The 21,667-nt window shown below is 36.1% G+C and overlaps 3 protein-coding genes across 4 annotated transcripts; all 3 read right to left on the bottom strand.

The window, feature by feature from the left end:
• Positions 1 to 1,327: 1,327 nt before the first annotated feature.
• Positions 1,328 to 3,727, bottom strand: LOC109146582 (probable pectinesterase/pectinesterase inhibitor 17). Its single transcript, XM_019294260.1, has 2 exons — positions 2,790 to 3,727; positions 1,328 to 2,170 (listed from the first exon to the last, which is right to left on the bottom strand). The coding sequence occupies exons 1-2, from the start codon at positions 3,661 to 3,663 to the stop codon at positions 1,479 to 1,481; spliced, it is 1,566 nt and encodes a 521-aa protein (XP_019149805.1). The 5' UTR covers positions 3,664 to 3,727; the 3' UTR covers positions 1,328 to 1,478.
• Positions 3,728 to 13,066: 9,339 nt separating this feature from the next.
• LOC109193975 (21 kDa protein-like) lies at positions 13,067 to 14,626 on the bottom strand. Of its 2 annotated transcripts, XM_019344813.1 has the most exons (2): positions 14,557 to 14,626; positions 13,067 to 14,395 (listed from the first exon to the last, which is right to left on the bottom strand). In XM_019344813.1, the coding sequence occupies exon 2, from the start codon at positions 14,256 to 14,258 to the stop codon at positions 13,302 to 13,304; it is 957 nt and encodes a 318-aa protein (XP_019200358.1). In that variant the 5' UTR covers positions 14,259 to 14,395; positions 14,557 to 14,626; the 3' UTR covers positions 13,067 to 13,301. The 2 variants fall into 2 exon arrangements, with proteins under 2 accessions (XP_019200358.1, XP_019200357.1); XM_019344812.1 differs by having other exon boundaries at positions 13,067 to 14,566.
• A 1,755-nt stretch (positions 14,627 to 16,381) lies between these two features.
• On the bottom strand, positions 16,382 to 18,952 carry LOC109193974 (probable pectinesterase/pectinesterase inhibitor 60). Its single transcript, XM_019344811.1, has 2 exons — positions 18,010 to 18,952; positions 16,382 to 17,157 (listed from the first exon to the last, which is right to left on the bottom strand). The coding sequence occupies exons 1-2, from the start codon at positions 18,938 to 18,940 to the stop codon at positions 16,463 to 16,465; spliced, it is 1,626 nt and encodes a 541-aa protein (XP_019200356.1). The 5' UTR covers positions 18,941 to 18,952; the 3' UTR covers positions 16,382 to 16,462.
• Positions 18,953 to 21,667: the final 2,715 nt, after the last annotated feature.

Below are 21,667 nucleotides of genomic sequence, written 5' to 3'. Positions count from 1 at the left end.
GAAATTATGAACACAGATCTCTAACATTATGAACTTACAATTATGAACATATATAGTGATAAAATTATGATCATGGAACTTTAAAATTGTGAATATAGAGCTTCGAAGATTATGAATGTACAGTTATGGAGTTATGAATGTACAGTTATAGAGTTATGAATCTACAGTTATGGAGTTATGAATCTACAGTTATGAGATTATGAATCTACAGTATGGAATTATGAATGTACAGTTATTGATCGAATTATGAACAAAGAGCTCTAACATTATGAACATATAGTGATAAAATTATGAACATAGAGCTCTAAAATTGTGAACATAAAGCTTCAAAAATTATGAATGTACAATTATGGAGTTATGAATGTACAGTTATAGAGTTATGAATGTACAGTTATAGAGTTATGAATGTACAGTTATGGAGTTATGAATGTACAGTTATTAACATATAGTAATAAAATTATGAACATATACTCCTATAACGAAGTAGTCTGAAATTAAAAAAAAAAAAAAAGATAACAGTGCCTAACGGCACTGTGACCCGTGTCTAGCATGCTGGACACGGGTCCAACGCATAACGATATGCTGGACACGGGTCCAATGCATAACGATTGATAATTATCAAAGAAGTCCAAAAGCTTCTCTAGGATTATTTATTCAACCCAAAACCATTGAAAAATGCTAAATCAACAGGTATTGAGTGGACCGTAGTCCACACAGCTATGTGGATTATGGTTTAAAAACGACATCATCGCGCATCTTTTTCACGCGACCCAATATAAATTTTTATAACTTATAGTATACATTATTTTAACTCATAAAGTATATTATTATAACTCATAAATACATTATCTTAAAAAGAAGTTTCATTATTCTAACACATAAAATACATTATTTTAACACATAAATTACATTATTCTAGCACATAATGTACATTAACTTGACTCATAAAATACATTATTCTAACTCATAATATTCAATAACATCGTTTTAGACGGTAGTTCACACAGTTGTATGGACTGTATTTGCCATGCTATATGTATATTAAGTATTACAGAGTACGAATTAAGAGAGGAAAATAAAGAGCAAGAAAAGAAAAACTATTGTCACAAAAGGACTAGACAAGTGGATGGAGCTTGATTCTCAGTCAAAGGTTACAAATTTAATTATTGTCAACACGTTTTTTGTGGAGTTTGTAGCACATAATTTTTTTTCTAATGCTATTTACTTTTTTTTGTATAATTTATGAACTAAACATATTTTTCTAAGTCAATTAATATTTGTAAATGGTAAAGAAAGAAGTAAAAAGGAGTTATGTGTAACTGTGTAAGTAACTCAAAACGTTTATTCCATTATTAATTAAAGTGAAAGTGTACAATAAATACATTAAAGACGGTAAAAAAAATGAAATAAAATAAAACTAAACAAAATAATAAAGGATATAAAACACAGAAGATATTGCACATACTGAGTCACCATTTTCACAGTCCAGCGTTAAACGGAACGTTGGTCGCCGGCAACCACGACCGGCCCGCGATAAAATTCTCGACGCTGAACCGGGCCGCCTCACTTGCACTGCTGATAACGCGGTAGCCACCCCACCGGACTCTCTGACCCGTCGACGAACCCGGTCCAGAGTTCTTGTATTCGCCATAAAACAGCGTCTTCAACGCAAACTGGCCGTCCCACTCGAGCCAACCTGCCGGGTCAACTACAGACTCCATGTACGTCTGAAGAAAAACGGTTCGAGAATATTCCTTCCACGGCCTACCCAAGAAAGTCTTGAAGGAACTCAAAACCGGCTTGAGGTCCGCCGCCGCCATGACTCGCGAGTTGTGGATAGAGATTCCGGTGTTCTGGTTCGGGTCGGTCCGGCCCTGGGCCGTTATGGTGATCTTCTGCTTGTCCATCGGCTTCCTTGCGTATATCATACAGTTCTGGAAAACAACGGCGGCGTTTCCGAAGATGAAGTCGACGGTTCCGTAGATGTAACAATCTTTGTAGAACTGTCGTTGGGAGTGGGCGTAGAGGGTGTCTTGGTAGCCTTCGAATCCGCATTTGTAGAAGACGGAAAGATCGGCGCCGGACCTCAACGCCACGGCCTGGTGGTTCTCCGGCCCGGCGGTGTTCCGGAATGTTATGCCCTGTGCTATAAACCCATCCCCGGTCACCGCTGCAAGTCATCATATAATATCATACATTAGTATTTCAAATACTAATGTCACATATATTGGTCAAATATAAAATTATTTTAGTTTGAGTTTGTCATTTATAATAATCTAAATTGATTTAGATTTTGTTTGGTAACATAGTTAGCTTATCAAATCTTACTCCACCAATATTAGATGGTTGACTTGGTTAAACAACCCATATGAGTGTTTGATTAATTAGATTCTGTAATATTATTCCTCCAAAATGTATGTTAAAAATCATAAAGTTGGTCAAAGTAGCTTTTCCATCAGCTTACTTGACCACTATTAGCTGGTTGACTTGGTTAAATAATCAATATTAGTGTTTGATTAATTAGGTTTTTTATAAATATATTGCTCTAAAATGCTAAAAATAAAAAAGTTGCTCAAATAATTTTTTCGATCATCTTTTTTAGAAAAGTCATTTTGCATGTAATCAGTTATTATACGGAATATATATTATTTATACAAATAAAACTTGGGGAAAAAATTGATATACCAAAAGGGGAAAATTTTTCTAAAAATAATGTTCTTAGCGTGTTGATTAACATTTTTAAACTACTACTTTGGGAAAAAACTTGGGGACTAGCTAGAAGTACTTACCAACAGTTGCAGAGTTGAAGGTGGTGGAGCCACCGACGACGCTCCGGCTGCCGGAGATGTAAGTATATCTCATTCCGTCACCAACAAGCATTATGTTCTTCAGTTTGTTCCCAATGTCAAGGTTTTCATTGTAAACGCCGCGTTTTATATGTATAACAAATCTTCCGCTCCCGCTCCTCTTACCGGCGGCATCGAGGGCGTCTTTGATGGTCTTGTAGTTCCCGGAGCCGTCCTTAGCCACCACGAGGTCCGGCTTGACGGGGGACGATGCCTGGAGCAACCTCCGGTCGCCGAGCGAAACCCAAGCCGGAAAACCATCCTTATAGGTCTGCTTGGGGACGGAGCCGTTGTTGTTGAGAGCCAGCGTGTTCCCTATCAACTGCGAGACATTGTTGTTAGAGATGAGCGGCAACACGTTTCTTGAATTTCCGAGCTCCACGAACCCGGTCCGGCACGTCTCCAGGTTCGTCAGCGCCGTGCTCAGCCACGTCAGCGCGTCGAACTGGGTGCATTTCTCGTCCAACGTTTGGTTCAGCTGCAGTATCGTATCCTCGTACAGCTTAACGCAGTCGGCCCACGCCGCCTTCTCCCGCGCGTTCCGGCACCGCGGGCCGAGCCGTTTCGCGTGCGTCTCCGCCTGCACCGCCGTGTCCAGGGCTATTTCCGTCGCCATTTTCTTGAACTCCGACTTCCGTTTGGGCGCCGTGAAATGGCGGCGGCTATGGGTTAGGAAGTACTTGCATTGATCGGGGTGAGGGGTTTGGCTGCACCACCGGTTCACTTCGCCGGCGGCGGCGGGAGGGTTGACGGACAGGGCTACGGAGATGAAGGAAGAAAAGGAGGCTAATACGAGGAACAAATGTATCTTAGACATTTCTAAGTTTAGGATTTCTTATGGTTAATTAGTTGAGGTTTTGAGAGTGTTTATATAGTTGAATAAAGTTGTTTGCCAATTGCCACCTTGACAGATTGTCGAGAGTTGACTATTTGTAAGTTGACAGAATTGAATTGAATACTATTTCTTGAATAATCTAATTTAAAGGCATGTATAACAGTCCATTTGGACAAAGGAACTTGGGATTTCTTAACAAATAATTTGTATTTTTGTATTGTAAAGTTATACTTTGAGTTGAAAATATTGAATTTTTGTAAAAAAATAAGAGTACTAGTTGTTAAAAATGATGTATATTTGTGTAGCATTTAACATCAAGTCTCGATTTAACAATTTCTACGTTACACACCGTACACTAAGTCTTTCCTTAACAATCCTGACCCCCCCCCCCTCCCCCCTCCCCCTCCCTATCAGCATATGACAGCCTTAACATACACAACATGCTTTTATAGGTAGTATCGAAAATATAACTTTAATTTTTTTTATATTTGTGTAGCTGTCAACACCATATTTCTATAGCAGGATGTTGAATTTGGTCCTCTCAACTTCTCAACAATGACAATATATATCAAATCAATGTAATATGGATATTGCAGGTACTTGTATTCTTTATTTGTTCCATATTAATTTTTAAAAAATATTTTAATATAATCAAAATTTTAAAATTAGACATCAATATTGTTTGAAACTTATTTTTCTCCTAATGCATATAAAGATTAATATATAAAATATTTGGGGATAAAAACAAATTTTAAAAATACAAAGATTCCCTGACCAATATTATGTAAAGGCAGATAAAATTTTCAAACCTGAAATTATATTGTATATGAAACGTGTGTTTTATAGAACCTGAAAAATCAATAAAGTTGTCACTCGACCATCCATGTGCTTGCATGCAACTTTATTTGTATTAACAAATAATGGGGATTGAAATGATGAAATGAAAAGAGAGCATCAACTTTGCCATCTAAAAATAAAGAATTGTTTATGCTAATGTACTAATTCATCATTATTTTTTGACACTAATATGGTAAATTCCACCGAGTATATGTATTTGTGTGCTATTGTGTCGAGATGTGTACGAATAATAGCTCGGGTTATAGAGTTCGAGAGTTGGAGGTTCACGAGCTCATAAAGGATCTAGAGAGAAAGGGTTCAAAGTCTCCTTCCATAGGCGTCTCGCTAAGTATTTATAGACAAGAGGAGGGGACACATGTGCCGGGAGGTGGGTATGTGTGACACATGTCTCTCATGCACTCGGCGGCCTCGAAGGCCTATAGAAGTGCATACACATGCAAGAATATCTATGTACAATCAATTGCTACAGGGTTCGATTTGCGTGCTACAGTCGGGATCACATTCCTGTAATTGGGCCGAGACCGAGCTCAGAAAAGCTAGGGCAGAGGCTCATTAAGCATGACATTCGACCTCCAGGACGAGGGTCGGTCAGGTGCGACATTTTTGATCGGAAAATGACTCTCGTATTGCGATTGACCATATCTGACCAGATCCTTAGTATAACAGGGTACGTAGCGTGGGGTATATTCCTAGGTCTTGAATAAGAGTAGTGTAGATAAAGCAAGTCTTGGGTCTTGTTTGGTGTTCTGTGCCTTTTAGCATGCAGGAAAGTAGATAAGGGCATGTTACATGTTTAACATTAGGCCCCAATGCTTTAAGAAACCAATAAAATGGGCGGTTAGGCCCCAATGTTTTAAGAAACCAATAAAATGGGCGGATGCAAATGATGATCGAGTGGATTCCCTTTCCTATGCGTTTCCCTAGGGATGTGTCCTAATAGACTAATACATCTAGCTAACTATTAGGTATAGACTTTTTGCTCCTGAAAAATTTCTTGAGAAATTTTATATGTACTCTCAAATTATATTTATATTTTGTACTCTTTATGATATAGCATGCCTTAATTGCTTAATTTAATAGGGGACTATGATGTTTATTCATTTTTTTTCAATCAAATTTAAACACAAGTGGAAGTACGTACTACAATTTGATATTATGATTTTAGAAGTACATCTAGTGTATTTTTGAAATTTCTTTTATTTTTTAGAAAATTGAGGAATTAGAGAATCGAAAAAATAAAATAGAAAACATGTTTAATAATACAGTTTTTCTTTTTGAAAACAAGAAACAATTTTCCAGATTTTTAAAAAACTGAAAAACTATTAAAAATTATTTTTCTAAATGAAAGACAGAATCATCTATTTGATTATATATCACTATAACCGCATTCTCACCATTATCTACTTACATATTTATTCATTACTATGATTACATTCATTATCATATATCATCTTTTATATTTTGATTGAACTCAATTGATTGTTGGTTTGGATATTTTTAATTATGTTATATCGTAATATAAGCTATATCGGATATTGAAATTTCGCATATGTTAGTATGTTACTATATTAGAATTCAAAGTAAAAGTTATATATTTATATGAATTAATATACATGTCATTCAAATGAATATATCCAAAATATTTTAAATATTAGTTTAAAAAATATTAATATTATCTAAAATTAAATTTTAAGTGAACTTAATAGGTTATTGGTTCGGATATATTTTTAGTGATATTATATACATATATAAATTTAGTTCGGATATCAAATGTAAAACTCTTACATATTTTGGACTTAAAAGTAAAAACTATATTTATTCTATTTAAACCAAAAATATTTTAAAATATTTAAAATATAAGGTCTAAAAATCACTCGAAATTAAACTTGTGTCAATTTTATAACATTAATCTAAAAAAAAAATTTTAAAATAAGTGTTAATAAACAAATTTTTTAATCGAAAACAAAAAATGAAAAACAGATAATAAAAATTGAAAAATTAGAAAACAGAAAACAAAAAACATTTTCCATTAGTAAATGGACCCTTAGATTGTTAAGTTCAATATTCCGCTATTAAAATGTGATGTCAATTATTTTGTAAATATAATAAAATAAAGTTATGCATTCGTTATTAGTTACTCCGTATAACTTTTGGCGTGATAACACGTGTTTAATCTTACTGATATGGTGATCTTGAGCCTCATTCCGGGTAGAGTAATGTTATAATCCGTTCTTAATTTTCACCTATTTATGTGAATTGTGATAATATTTGATTAATTAGTTTATTTTATATTTGATTAAATGAATATATATTCTTTTTTTTTTAACATTAGATGGAACCAACTAATTTACAATAGCTAATAAGTCAATAGAAGATACAACAATGGTCATTTATTATATTATAGCCTATACATGCTACGCGGTAATTAATTGATTTCATATTCTTTGAGAGTTGATTTTTTGTTCTAAATCCACAAGTATATATCAATCTCAAGACTTTTACATATAAAATTTGTCGTTAATGTCATTAAAGTACAAAATTCTTGATAATTTAAAAATCCTTTTTATTGTGCAAACTGGATGGTTTTGAGGGCTAGTGAGTTGCCATTGTGATTATATATGTTTTTGAGAACCCGTAAGATAAAATACTAATCCTTATATCATGGATAAGCAGCCACAGTGCATTGTGTACTGGTGCGTGTGTATGTGTTTTATATTGTGAGTTTTTTTTCTTGTGTTTTTTGTTATTAAATTTTGTATCATAAGAATATTAATTTTGTACCTGAAATAAATTAGTAAGTGTATCTTATATTATGAATTTATGTATCTAGGATAGTGAAATTTTGTGCCTATAAATACAAATTATATATGTACCTAAATTAAATTTAAAAAATACGTAAATATATATATGCGTATTGTGTAGTGATTTTTTGTGTCTTTTGTTATGAGAGTCTATACTTTATGAGTATGAATTCTATACCTCATCATTTCGATCCAGGGTCCACATAACCTTGATCCATGATTTAAATTGCCGTGAAATACATTTGATTTTAATTGCTGATAATGTGGGAGAGGTTTAACCACAATTTATCTAGTTTGTGAATTTAAAAATTTTTAACCTTGTTTTCTTTCTGTTGTAGCTAGTACTGTCAAAGCGGGCTGCCCCGCCCCATTAGGCCGCCCCCACCGCAGGCTTAATTTTTAACAGACTTTTGCAGACCGACCCATGAACTCGGGTTCGTGCAACTCTAACCCGCCCCGTGCGGGTTGGTGAGCTCCGCGGGCCGACCCGCGAACTTTTTTTTAGTGTTTAAATATTTTTAAAATTAATATTTAAAAAATATTAATCTCATATATATATATATATATATATATATATATATATATATATATATATATGCGTTACACAGCACGATAGAATTCTGCCTTGTTGTGTAACATTATATATATAAATAAATACATTATATATTTATATATATGATGTTACACAGTAAGGCAGAATTCTGCCTTGCTGTGTAACGTATATTTATTTATTTATTTATTTATTTTTGTAATAGGTCTAGCCCGCGGGCCGGTATGCAGCCCGTGTGGGTTAGCCCGCGTGGGTTGCGGGTCAATTTTAGCCCACCCTATTAGGTCTGTATTTTCACGGGTCTATTTTTTCATGACTTTAACCCGCCCCACTGCGGGGCATGTGCGGACCAATTCCCGGACTTCGGCCTACTTTAACAGTACTAACTAGTTGTAGCTCCAAAAAAAAAAAAATCCCCTAGCAATGCTAGCATAGCTCAATTCGTTAATCAACTATTATAAACTTCGGTCCCACTGAATGTGATGGGATGTTAGTAAGGGGTCCACTGATTAGTATCTCCAATCATGTCGTTATGTTATCAATCATCTAACCATTAACCTAGTCGACAACATAGGAATTTCGGTGGTTTTACACCGTTGGATCATGGATGACTTGACTCATTCAAATATTAACTATTAACCTTTAATTTAGTATTGGGATGGAAGGTTCGCTTTTCGGTGAGCCGCGTTCAATCACTTTGATTTATAATCCCGTGTTCAATCAAACAATGCATTTCAACTCTTTGATTTATAGGAAATCTGGCAACTGATACTAACTTAAGTTACTTTAATCTTGCTTTCAAAAAGAAAAATAAAAATTACTTTAATCAATTCAAATGAATAACGCTAATAAACAACTTTTCCTAATAATATCAACCATGAAACTTTATATCCCGTACGAGCTTAGCTCACTGGTTCAATAAGCAGTATTTGATAGAAGAGACTAAGGTTCGAATAAAGCGGGTAGATCCTTTGTACACACCGACATTTGACTATATTTACTGATGAGTCATTGAATCACCGTGATTTATATCTTCTCAAATATATACTTTGTCGGATCGGGGTGTGGGGGGCCCTTGAGATTGAGGATTCAACCATTATGGGAGAAAAAAACATGAAACTTTATAGTTATCAAGTTAATAATAACATGACCAATTCGACCCAAAGTTGTCCCCAGTTCAACTCTTGCGATATGATTAATATTTTCCTTAATTCTTAAAAAACTGTAAAATGAAAAATGAAAGAAAATAATATAGTTGGATCATGCAAAGTTGGCACTCTTATTTTTAGTCATAAAATAAAAACCTAAATTATTATATTCTCAGAAAACCAAATTAAAATATCTACAACTCTTGTTTGAAAACAAAAAAAAAATATTTATGTAAAATTTCTTCATGGATGATGTTGACTTTGAGGATAACTGGCATGTTCCAGCTGATTGATAGACAGACCACAGTACTAATGTAAACAAACATAATAATATACATAAGTTTTTTGGTTGACTTATCTATTTCATAAGCCCGCTGTTTCATGCCATTACGTACAGGACATGAATTGTTAAAATTAATTATTTCATACGAAGTCAATCCATGTTAAGGCGGATCGATATGATGAATATATGATAAGGTTAGTTAGGACTTATATCTAGCTGTCATACAAATATACAATCAATGGCACGATACGATGAAACATGTATACTCGTATTCACTAGTCTGTTGTTTCTTTTGGACTTAGTTTTTTTTTTTTTTTTTTTTGGTTTTAGGTGGGGGGTTGTTTGACTTGAGAATATAGATCTAGTCATCTAGATGCAAGTCATGCAACGTTATTTATTTGTCTCTTAAAATGATGGTGACAGTTATTAATATTAATGAAGAGAAGTATCGTTGTGAGTGTTGGAAATTGAAATTGATATTTGCATGCATGGTTATTTTGAGACATCTCTGATAAACTAGAATTACGTAATAGTTCCGTTAAATAGTCTAATCATGTAATTAGAGTAATTGATTTGGACCCGCATTCAATAGGCATTATATTTGGGAGAAGAGACTAAGGTCTGAAACTCAGCAACAATAGTATGGGTATTACCATTAAAGTGGACAGATTCCTTGTTCGTACTTGCATTTGGTCATATATCTGCTGAACAACTGAGTTTTCGTGATTTATATACTTCAAAATGTTCTGTTAGACTGAGATGTGAGGGGCCTCAATCGTTATATCGTGCACCAGGCCGCACAATGTATTGTGCACCTTGGCCCAAAATGACGTTGTTTTTATAAGTTGTGTCCGGAGTTGACGTGACGGACACCATAATTTCATCCGTCTAATCCTGTTACAGTTTTACATACTTGTTTATGTGTATTCTGTTAAGAGTTTATGTGTATTATGCTAAGAGTTTATGTGTAATATGTTAGATTATGTGTATCATGTTAGGAGTTTATGTGTATTCTACTATACAATTTTATACATCCGAAACAATGATTTTTTTTTTTTTAGAAGTTAACAGTAGAACGGGAAACGACGTCATTTTGGTCGGGACGCACAATACATTATGCGTCCTGGTGCACAATATATATAATTTGTTGAGAGATATATAGGATTGGAGATTCAACCTTTGAGACGAGTAATTTATTTGGGCTTTATTGGTCTGCTAATTTAATTAATTATTGAATAAATCACATACGGTGGCCCAAATAGCTCGAAGAATATAATTATCATCTTGTTTGGTATTGGGCCGCTGAATGATGTGTAATTGTAGTGACATGGTGTTGGATTAGAAAAGTTAGTTGCAAATCATGCAGTAGACTCGTGTCCACAATGCATTGTGGACATGAGTCCAAAACGACGTCGTTTTCAGGGAAAATGCGTCATTTCAGTTTTAAAAAAATGATTTTGTCTCGTCATTAACGACGTTATTCATTTGTGCCATTATGAATGTATAGTTACGGGATTATGAATGTGCACTTATGGAATTATGAATGTAAGTTATAAAATTATGAATACAGAGCTCTGACATTATGAGCTTACAATTATAAACATATAGTGATAAAATTATGAACATAGAGCTCTAAAATTGTGAACATCGAGCTTTGAAAATTATGATTTTACAGTTATTGAATTATGAATGTACAGTTACGGAATTATGAATGTACAGTTATGCAATTATGAATGTACAGTTATGCAATTATGAATGTACAGTTATGAAATTATGAACACAGAGCTCTGACATTATAAACTTACAATATGAACATATAGTGATAAAATTATGAACATAGAGCTTCGAAAATTATGAAGTTACAGTTATTGAATTATGAATGTACAGTTAGGGAAGTATGAATGTATAATTATGGAATTATGAACTTACAATTATGAACATATAGTAATAAAATTATGAACATATACTCTTATAACAAAGCGGTCTGAAATTAAAAAAAATAATAATAATAATAATAATAACGGCACTGTTACCCGTGTCCAGCATGCATGCTGGACACGGGTCCATAGCATAACGATTGAAAGTTAGTTAAGTGGGCTAATTAACTCAAGTTACGTTGCTCAATTAATGTGTCTTTCTAATCTAACCAAATCGAGTTGCTCATCTGGATTAGAAAAGTTAGTTAACTGGGTTACTGTGATTAGAAGTTAGAACTATCAAAGCGAGCTTAGCTCATATGATCCATCCATCCCGCCATCTAATTTCTAATTTCTAATGAGTTAGTAGCAGGACAATCCCTCCCGCCCTACCAAATGATAGGCTTTGGTAGGCCCAGCTCATTAATATTAATAATAATGTGAATTAATCAAGTTTTCACTTAAATATTATTGTTTTTAGTATTTAAATTTTGTATTAATTTTATGTTAATACTTTTTGAAAGCGAAAAGCAAACGATGGTAAATTACTGCATAAGAATAGAAATAAAGTTACGTGTGATAGAGTTTCAATACAACATGTTAATTTGTGAATAGACCATCGAAGTTAGAGAGTGAGCTAGAATATAGGTAGATCTAGAAACTAAATGAATAGAACAAGTAACAAAAGAGAAAATTAATTCCCTACAATCATTGGTGAAAATGCCAACATAAGACCGGATTCTAATCCGTCTGTACTTTATAGTGTAACAGAGTTTAGCCCACAACCCCTTAGTCACGATAGTGCTTCTTTGCAGGCAAGCTAGAGTTTCCGCCATAAGTGGCCGGACATGTGCAACCTCACCGTTTGGCGCCATCCTCCTCTCACCGAACGGTGAGGTTGCACATGTCTACTTGTGGCGATGTTGACTGAGCAGGAACCACCTTCGCAGCCCTCCAAACACGCCGTGGCAGTGGCAAATTCGCATCCCTAACAACTCCATTTCTTGCTTTCCATACATGCTAACCAAGACTTCCACCAAAACACTTTCATTCAACACACCCATTGCATTGTTTAACATAACCAAGTGAGGGGCTCATTAGGGCTGCTAGTCATTTCTTCTTCCATTACCCATTATTCACCGTGTTGTGACCCCATGATCCTGAAATCAGTACCGTATGAGTTGGGCTTATATGGATTTTAGTGATACGGTCTACATCATTAGGCGGAAAGATATCTCTCAAGATAGCCATGTCCCACATCTAACTTTCCTAATTAATCAAGCATGAAACCTTAGAGCTAGGCAACTAAGGGGCATACTAGTCATCATTGGATTGGAGTTATCTGTCCCGCTAGGCAACTAAGGGGCATACTAGTCATCATTGAATTGGAGTTATCTGTCCCCAAAACTTGCATCTTACTCCATGTTGCGTCTTATCTTGCAAGGTGGACACGAATCCATAGTATAACTATTGATTTTATTATCTAGCTTTTAATTTTTTTTAAAAAATAATTTGTAGTAAAATATAAATTTTTAAAATTAGTATGTGGACCCGCCAAGCCCTTGGGCCTTTGTGGCCTTGTGGGGTAAGGCCAACTAGCATTTTCTAGTTACAATCGTGACTGGCTTTGGCATGACCCGACCTGACCCACCTTAAAATATAAACTGTGATTATAATTTTTTTTTTTTTGGTGCATTACATGCATAACACACTAGTTTGTTTAAAGGTTGGTAGTACAAGATAATTAGAAACATTAGAGTAAAATTCTATACATATCAAAACTTTACAGAAATTCTTGATATTTTATTTGGCTTGACGAGATGATTATATTAGTAATGGTAATCTAAGCCAGGTCGAGCTTGGTCCGCTACTATAAACGTGACTAAATAACAACAATAACATTTTATGTTTTTTGTTTTGCATGATATATAATCAAATACTAAAAACTATGATATTACCACCAACTTCAATCTTTTAAAATATTATTCTTAGCAAGACCAACTTATTTCTGGATCGGCGATTAACAACAACGACGTTTAGATGAAAACAAGTGAAAACGTACAGTTACGTTCTGCCATGCATCCCGGCGGCGAAGCTACTGAACAAAGCCAAGGCGATCTCAGAGAAGGGCTCCATCTCCCGCATCAGCCGCGTCACCTCCTCCGTCACTTTCTCTTTGATCTGCTCCGTTTCCAGCTCCTCAATGCACGATTCGTAGTTGCTCTTCACGGATTTCAGCCATTCCTTTATGTCGTCGATGATGGTGTGCAAATCGATGCCTTTTAGCTCGTTAATCGTTTCCAGATTCGATAAGGAATCTTGCATGTACAGGATGGATTTGTGCGATAGATCTTCGCAGACGTGGATCGACATGTTCTCTTTAGGGCTCAGCCCGATTTTCCCGGCGATTTCTCCCATTCTTCGAACGGTGAATTCGGTGGTTCTTTGGGTTAAGGATATGGCGTTTTTGGCTAGGCGTTTTGGGTTGGCGGCGATGTCGCAGGCCGAGGAGGAGAGGGAGGCGTAGCAGATGTTGGGGAACGGCGTTTTGTCGCATGAGGATTTGATGAAGTCGGTGTTTTCCCGGCCGGGGAAACCTGCCGCCGCGAATTTCTTCATCAGGGTTAATCCGTTGAGGGTCATGTGCGCGACCATCGCGATCTGATCCTTCACCGCCGGCTCGTTTAAGCCGGTGTCGTTCATCCCGTTTGGGCACCGATCGTAGTCGATCAAGGCGGTTGTAATCAAGTTCTCTATGTAACTGATTTTCCCCTCGAATCCCGGGCATTTCAGATGCTTCATCTCCACCAGCGACATTTTGAGTTTGTGGATGGAGTCGTTTACCTGTTCCAGGCAATGCTTCATGTTGGTCGCCGCCTCCGGTGGCAAGCTTTTGTTCTGAGCCACTTTCGCCACCATGCCGGTGAGCGACCGGGAGATGTCGAGGGCGGCGTTGACCGCCGCGTGGGCTAGAAGCTCCGAATCCTTTCCGATCTCCCTGTCGTGCTTTGGTAGCGACATGGAACATAGCTCTGGGTACGGTGTTCCCTCGCATGATGTTTGAATGAACTCCGTCGTCGCTGTTTTCTTCCCGGCTATACCCCTCGACGACGGCACCGGACGGGCGGCGGCCGGTAAGACCAGTAAAACAAGAAACACTGCAAAAATTCCCATTTCTCTTAGCTTTCTGGTAAAGATCTTACCAAAAAAAAATAAGAATAAATTAAAAAAAAAAAAAAAAAAAAAAGTGTTGGCAATGCAAAGGGTTTTTATAGATAAAGATGTCTTTTCTCTGTGAGAGCAATTATGAAGAAATCACCATCGTCGTCGCTGCCATGGGATTGCAAGGTTTAATCTTGGGAGCATTTATACGTTGGATGTCGTCATCATATTTTTCAGAGCTTGTGGGATTAAAGCTTCTTGTTCAACGAACAACACCCGAGGTTTCGATAACTAATTTTGATAATGTCATGAAGCTAATTTAACGTAACAAACTTCCTTCCTTTATTTATTTATTATTAATATGTATTTTTTGTTGAAAGAATTAGGCTTTGAAAATTTTAAGTATGGTGAAGCAAATTATACCGTGGACAAGGATCTACGTTGCATTGTGGATCAATGATAAATATTTATTTTTAATATACTAAATGTTCATTATTAATGTATTGAAGATTCATATTTATATAATATATCAAATAATGAACATTCAGTACACTAAAAATGAACATTCAGTATATTAAAAATGAATGTTATGGCAATAGTGCACATTACAAGGTGGACCATGTCCGCGGTATATTGATGGGTTTGAAGACCAGACATAGGTTTCAATTCAAGCCCTAGCCAAGAAGTCACTGCACAGTTGTTATACAGTGGACCATATATAGTTGTCAAATGATATGGTAGTAGAATTAAAATGATACTTTAGTGATGCTAAAAAGTATCTAGTGTGTGAAAAATAAAACTAAAATACAGAGTTCATGCAACAACTTGGGTTCTTGCAGGAGCAACCCACACACTCTTTCTTCACACAGTGGGACCCACAAACCTGCAAAAATTTGGGTTCTTGTACGAGCAACTCGCACACTCTCTCTCTCTTCCAACAAAGCAACATTTACCTCAAAACGTGTGAAAAATCACTTTAATGGGGATGCTCTTAATAGATAAGTTTCTGATTCTTTGTATCTCTTTTCTTTATGTTATTTATTATACGTTATTCTTGTGCTTTTAAGATGTTTATACTTATTATGTATGAGTAATTAGTTTATGGACTTGAATTAGGTTATATTTTCTATTTTGATGCTTTATAATGTGATTAATGCATAATGGATATACTTCTAACATAGGGTTCATGTGTTTATGAATATGTTGTGAATGTTTGGTGTACACATTCATTAGCATGTTTTTGGAGAATTCTTGGCTACAATGAGAGTTGTGTCAAGAATTTGAGACACTCCTCGTATAAACTCAATTTCTCTCTATGAAGATAGAGAAAATTAGGGGCTTTTAATTTGATGCTAATTGTGCTTGAAGAACTTGGAGTTGATGCAACACGAAAGTGAGATAATTCTTTGTTCTAATCTTTGCTTATTTATCACGATAGTGGCTCATAGATTAGGATTCCTACGTACATTTCAACTTAATTTATTGGTTATTTGTTCTCCCTAATCACATTAATTGTTGAATCATCTAGTCGATAATACTCCCTAGCTTAAGTAGTTTTTTTGCTTTGCTTTGTGTTATTTTCTCGTAAATATGCATTTTTCTTGTCTTAGTAGGTTGTCTTTGCCCTTGACTGGTCTTGAATTGCTTAACTTCTAGCCTATTTTCTTAACGTTAATATCTAGTTGCTTACTTTCACATATTACGTGTCATTTGCTTACTTTCACATATTACGTGTCATAACCCCAATCACGAAAAAATGAAAAAATTAAACTTTCCATGCTCCCCATAGCTACTATACATCAGTCAACATGGGTCGTCAAAAGGGCCCAGGTGCGGTGTGACAGCTATTGAGTAAATACAACTGGATGTTGGATTTTCCATCAATAATAGAGGCTTAAATGAGTGGTTGTGTTGGTCAACATATATGTTTGTATGTTTTTTTAATATATATAACAACATGAATACATGTACAAAATGAATTAGTTTACAAATATTATTAGGAATAGTAGTAAAATATAAAAAATAAAGAATATAGTAATTGATGAACAACGTAACATATATGATCACAGCCCTGCGGTAAACGGCACACCGGCAGATGGCAGCCATGACCGGCCAGCAATGAGGCTGGCGACTGTGAATTGCGACGCAACGGTCGAACTCGTGATGATATGGTAACCCGGCCACTTGACCCTAGACCGAGTTGAAGCGGCTGGTCCGAAATTCCGGTATTCTCCGTAGTACAAGGTGGTCAACCCAAACTTGGAGTTCTCCCATGGCATCCAACCTTGTGGGCTCACAAGGCTATCCAAATAAGTCTTTAGGAAAACGGTCCGAGAATACTGCTGCCACGGGCGGCCTAAGTAGGTCTGGTAGGACCGGACCACCGGTTTAAGGTCGGGCGCCGCCATGACGCGGCTGTTGTGGATGGAGATTCCGGTGTTCTGAAACGGGTCGGCGCGGCCTTGGGCGGTGACGACGTTGGACTGGCCCCACAGGGGTTTGCGGACGTAGATTACACAGTTCTGGAAGACGACGGCGGCGTTGCCGAAGATGAAGTCTATGGTGCCGTAAATGTAACAGGATTTGTAGAACTGGCGTTGGGCGAGGACGAAGAGAGTGTCTTGGTAGCCTTCGAAGCTGCAGGCGTAGAAGACGGAGAGATCGGAGGCGGACCGGAGAGCCACGGCTTGGGCGTTTTGTGGACCGGCGGTGTTGCGGAATGTTATGCCACGGGCAATGAAATTAAGGCCATCCACCCCTACAAACATTAAAGTTTGATTTTTTATGGAACAGTTTATTAACTTTATTAATTTGAGTTAGTCAGCTATTTTCATATTTAGAGTGTTGTTACATTGCGAGTCAATCCACTTCATGGTAGGCTAAAAATTTATGAGTTTTAACATGTCTTAAGAGTTTTGTCTAGGTAAACGTATATTATGAATTAATCAACTTTTCTGTAAATTAATAATATGAAGCATGCAAATAAAATAATACTTCAAAAGTTTTAATAGGTGTAGATTAGCTAGCCTATAGCAGGTAAATGAAGCAAAGTGGCGTTGACTCAATAGCCTTTCCAAAACGAAAAGCAAAGAATCTTGCCTTACTATTCGCTGCATATATACTTCAATTAACCAAAAAAAAAAAAAAAAAAAGTCAAATTTACTAGCCTAAGTCACAATTTTTCTTTTCTTTTTTCTTTTTCTCCCAGAAAAATTTGTCCCAAGTACGACTACTATTTAAAATTGTACACAGGATAAAACGCATTGTCACTATAGCATCCGATCCAGAAGTACCCAAAGAATATTAATTACACCGACTTATTTAAGATAGGACAATTGTGGTGAATAATTTAGACTTAACTCCTCATTACTATGTGACCGTTAAGAATGTTAGAGGCATGCACTAGTAGAAGTAGGAGACTCTTTATTATAACAAAGGACACGATGAATATTTGTACTGAAACTCTAAGCAATACAACTTGAATTGTTTACTTTCCTAATATTATACAGTAACATATTTACTCTGATATATTATTTTCCCATTTAGTTTATTAATTTTGTAAAAAAAAAAAAAAAAATTATGCAAAAGAGATATTAATTAAGTGGCTTACCAACGGTTGCAGTACTGTAAGTTGTGAAACCAGAAGCGGCGCTGCGACTCCCTGTGATGATCGTATATCTCAACCCATCTCCAACCAGCATGATCTTATTCATATTACTCCCTATTTGCACATTTTCATTGTAAACCCCTCTCTTTATATATATAATAATCCTCTGATTTCCCTTTCTTCTCGACGTTGCATAGTTTATCGCCGCCTGGATTGACCGGAACTGCCCTTTCCCATCTTTAGACACTACGTAATTCGCCTTCGAACGCACCGAAGCGCTCTGCAAGAGCCTCCGATCTCCGGCGGTCAACCAGCTCGGGAACTCCCGGCCGCCGTCGCCGCCGTCTGCGGCGGCGGAAGAATTTTGTTGGTCGACGAGGACGCCGTTGACGGCGAGGCTGTTGCTGATGAGCTCGGAGACATTGAAGGAGACGATGGGGCGGAAGAAGCGGGAGACGTTGAGCTGTTGGGAGCCGGCCTGGCAGGTGTGGATGTTGGTGAGGGCGGCGCTGAGCCACGTCTGGGCGTCGAACGCCGAGCAGTTGGTTCGGAGCCCCCGGACGGTGTTGTTCAGCTGGGAGATGGTGTCGTCCACCAGCTTGTCGCAGTCCAGCCACACCATCTTCTTCCGCCGGCTGTGGCAGTGCCTCTCCAGCTCCTTCGCGTGCCGCTGCGCGTGCAGCGCACGCTCCATCGCCACCTCCACCGTCATCGTCCGGAAATCGTCCCGGCACTTCGGCTTCAAGTTGTGCCCCGCACGTGCCATGAAGAACTTGCACGTGGCCGGATGAGGCGTCGTGCCGCACCATGAATTAATGTCTCCTCCCACCGGTCCACGGTTATCGACGGCGGAGTAAACCGTCGCCGCCGGCAATAACAGTGGAGAGATGAAGAAGAGTGGAATTATAGGGATGAAATGCAGCTTAGATGCCATTGTAAATTTGGTATGCATTGGGTGTTTGAAGTGTACGGAATGAAACCATATAGAAATATATGTGTATGTATGTATATATATACAGTTAAAATAGGGTTTTGGTTATATATATAAATATATATAGTCTGATAACATGCATGCATGCAAGTGGGAAAGCAATGGCATGTCAACCGGAACAGTTGGATTCTTGAAGTTGGGGGAATGTAATTAACACTTAAAAAATGCAGTAAGATGAAGAAAAATCAAAGTTGTTTTTTTTTTTTTTTTTAAATTTTTTAAAGTATCCATAGAACCAGTAACCACTACTCAAGAATATGCATTGCATGATCGAATTCCGATCTTGTAAGATAATTTGCAAATTAAATCATACAGAAGAGGTAAATTACACTAAGAATACTTTTAATTTGTGCGACTGAGTTAACTGAAATGATGCTGACAAGTGATTACTAATCGAATTCGTGACATTCTAATATGAAAGTTGGTATTCAATAAGTATGGTCTTTGATTGCTTCATTTTAATATAATTAATTACATCCTTAGCTTACTTTGTGGATCACTGCCAATATAATATACACTCAACCTGGAAAATCTTATCTTAAGATAATATATTGAGTAGTTTTCGATCCGGTGCAGTATGTACGACGTGGTGCTTATGCTGTAATTCATAGCTGACAACGTGCAACTCTAATTTAATTTTCTCCCTAATATATTTTAGGGTTTAGGGTGGGAACCAATTAAGAATGCTAAATTCAACCAAAGTTTGATCCAACACGTTAAGTAATCAAGCTAATTTGGAGTTTAAAATTCTTTACTCAGTGACTTGGAGTTTAACATTAGCTGATTGTAGAAAAGTGTTTGGTATATTAGCTGATATCTGTTTGGTATAATTTCTTTTATCAAAAAAGTAATTGAAAAAGTTGCTTTGAACAGCTTTTTTAATTTTAGCATTTTGAAGTTACAGCAAACTAATTAAACAAACATTTATATTGATTTTTTAGCAATTAATAGTGGTCAAATAAATTAAAATTAGCCTATAAACTAACTATTTTACCAAACAGGGTCATAGTTTAGTAAGATGAATATATGGCTGGCTGTTTTTGTATGTATTCATTAAGCAACAAAGAACTGAAGCAACCTGCATAGGTTGTAGTGTGTCAGTGAAGCAAGCTGTTTAGGTTGTAGTGTGTCTTACGTAGGCAGGTACGTACTATACCTTTGACAATTAAGATTATGTTAATGTATATATGATTGAGTTTAATTTGCTGTTTTTCTTGATTATCAAGTTCTACTTGATCAAGGAAACAGCGACGCAGTTCAACAATCATACTTAAACATTAACCAGATGTCTAAACAGCCATTTGTTAAGGGATTAGCCATGTGCAGTAGTTGAGTTCCATGCACGCTATAATCCGCTTAAATTAGTTAATTAACAAAGTTATTAGAGTTTACTTCAACATAATCACTTGATTTCGTATTTCTTAGGAAGTACAATTGTAGTTTACCAAACCTACCTCTAACCTAACTACAATATATACTATCCTTACTTAGAAATTATTGTTATTATTTTTGGGGGGCAATTTTATTAAACAAGAGTCAAAGATTAATTTCTTGCATGGGATTCTATTATTACATGATCCTGTAGCAGAGTTGACTTTTGTATAACTAATTTAAATGAAGTCTAATTGTCAATAAAGAATGCATGCTGCATGCATGTATCAATCTATATATATTGATATCAAAGAGAATAGGGTCTTCTAATAAAAAGATCTGAACTTACGAATGCATGCACCCTGTTTGGTAAATGGCTGTTAGTTATTGGCTGATTGGGTTAATTAGAGGGTATAACTAGTTGATAATATTAGCTGATTGTAGAAAAGTGTTTGGTAAATTAGCTGTTAGCTGATAGCTGTTTGGTATAATTTCTTTTTCTCAAAAAAGTTATTTAAAAAAGTTATTTTGAACACCTTTTTGAATTTTAGCATTTTAGGTTAGAAAAAGCTAATTAACCAAACACTTAATAGTGGTCAAATAAGTCAAAATTAACTAATAAGCTAATCATTTTACTAAACAGGGTCAATATATATTTTCAGTTAATAGATTATCTACCTATAAATAAATTGCAGACATATAATATATTAGATGCAAATACATAATATGTTAATTGATATGTTATAGTCCTTTGTACAACAATTGGTTGTCAATGGGAAGGGCTTTATAGCTCAATCAATTGGGCCGAATGTATTAATTGAATTAATTAACTTGATGCTTCATTAATTTAAATATTGGGTTGAGATGAATTTAAATTATCAAATACCAAAGCCTAATGGATAATTACTTGGGCCCAACAAATGTGTCATTGTCCACTTCTGCACTGGCAAATTATGTTGTGCATCCGTATGCTGCATGGTGCATACGGATGCAAAAATGACGTCGTTTTGTATCAAAACTTGCGTTCTACTTAAAAAAAAAAAAAACAGCTTCGATTCCCAGCATCAACATTATGTTATTCATTTTTTAGTTCATTCATTCTGGATTTTTAGTTATGAAATTCTGGATGTATTGTTATGCAATTCTGGATGTGTAATTATAAAGTTATGGATGTGTAGTTATGCAATTCTGGATTTATAGTTATGAAGTTATAGATGTGTAGTTATGCAATTCTGAATTTATAGTTATGAAGTTATGGATGTGTAGTTATGCAATTCTGGATGTATAGTTATGAAGTTA

The sequence above is a fragment of the Ipomoea nil genome, unplaced genomic scaffold, assembly GCF_001879475.1.
Source record: "Ipomoea nil cultivar Tokyo-kokei standard unplaced genomic scaffold, Asagao_1.1 scaffold1932, whole genome shotgun sequence".
NCBI classification, from domain to species: Eukaryota; Viridiplantae; Streptophyta; class Magnoliopsida; order Solanales; family Convolvulaceae; genus Ipomoea; species Ipomoea nil.
Note: the sequence above shows the minus strand (reverse complement) of the source record. Positions and strands in the feature narration are given on the sequence as shown.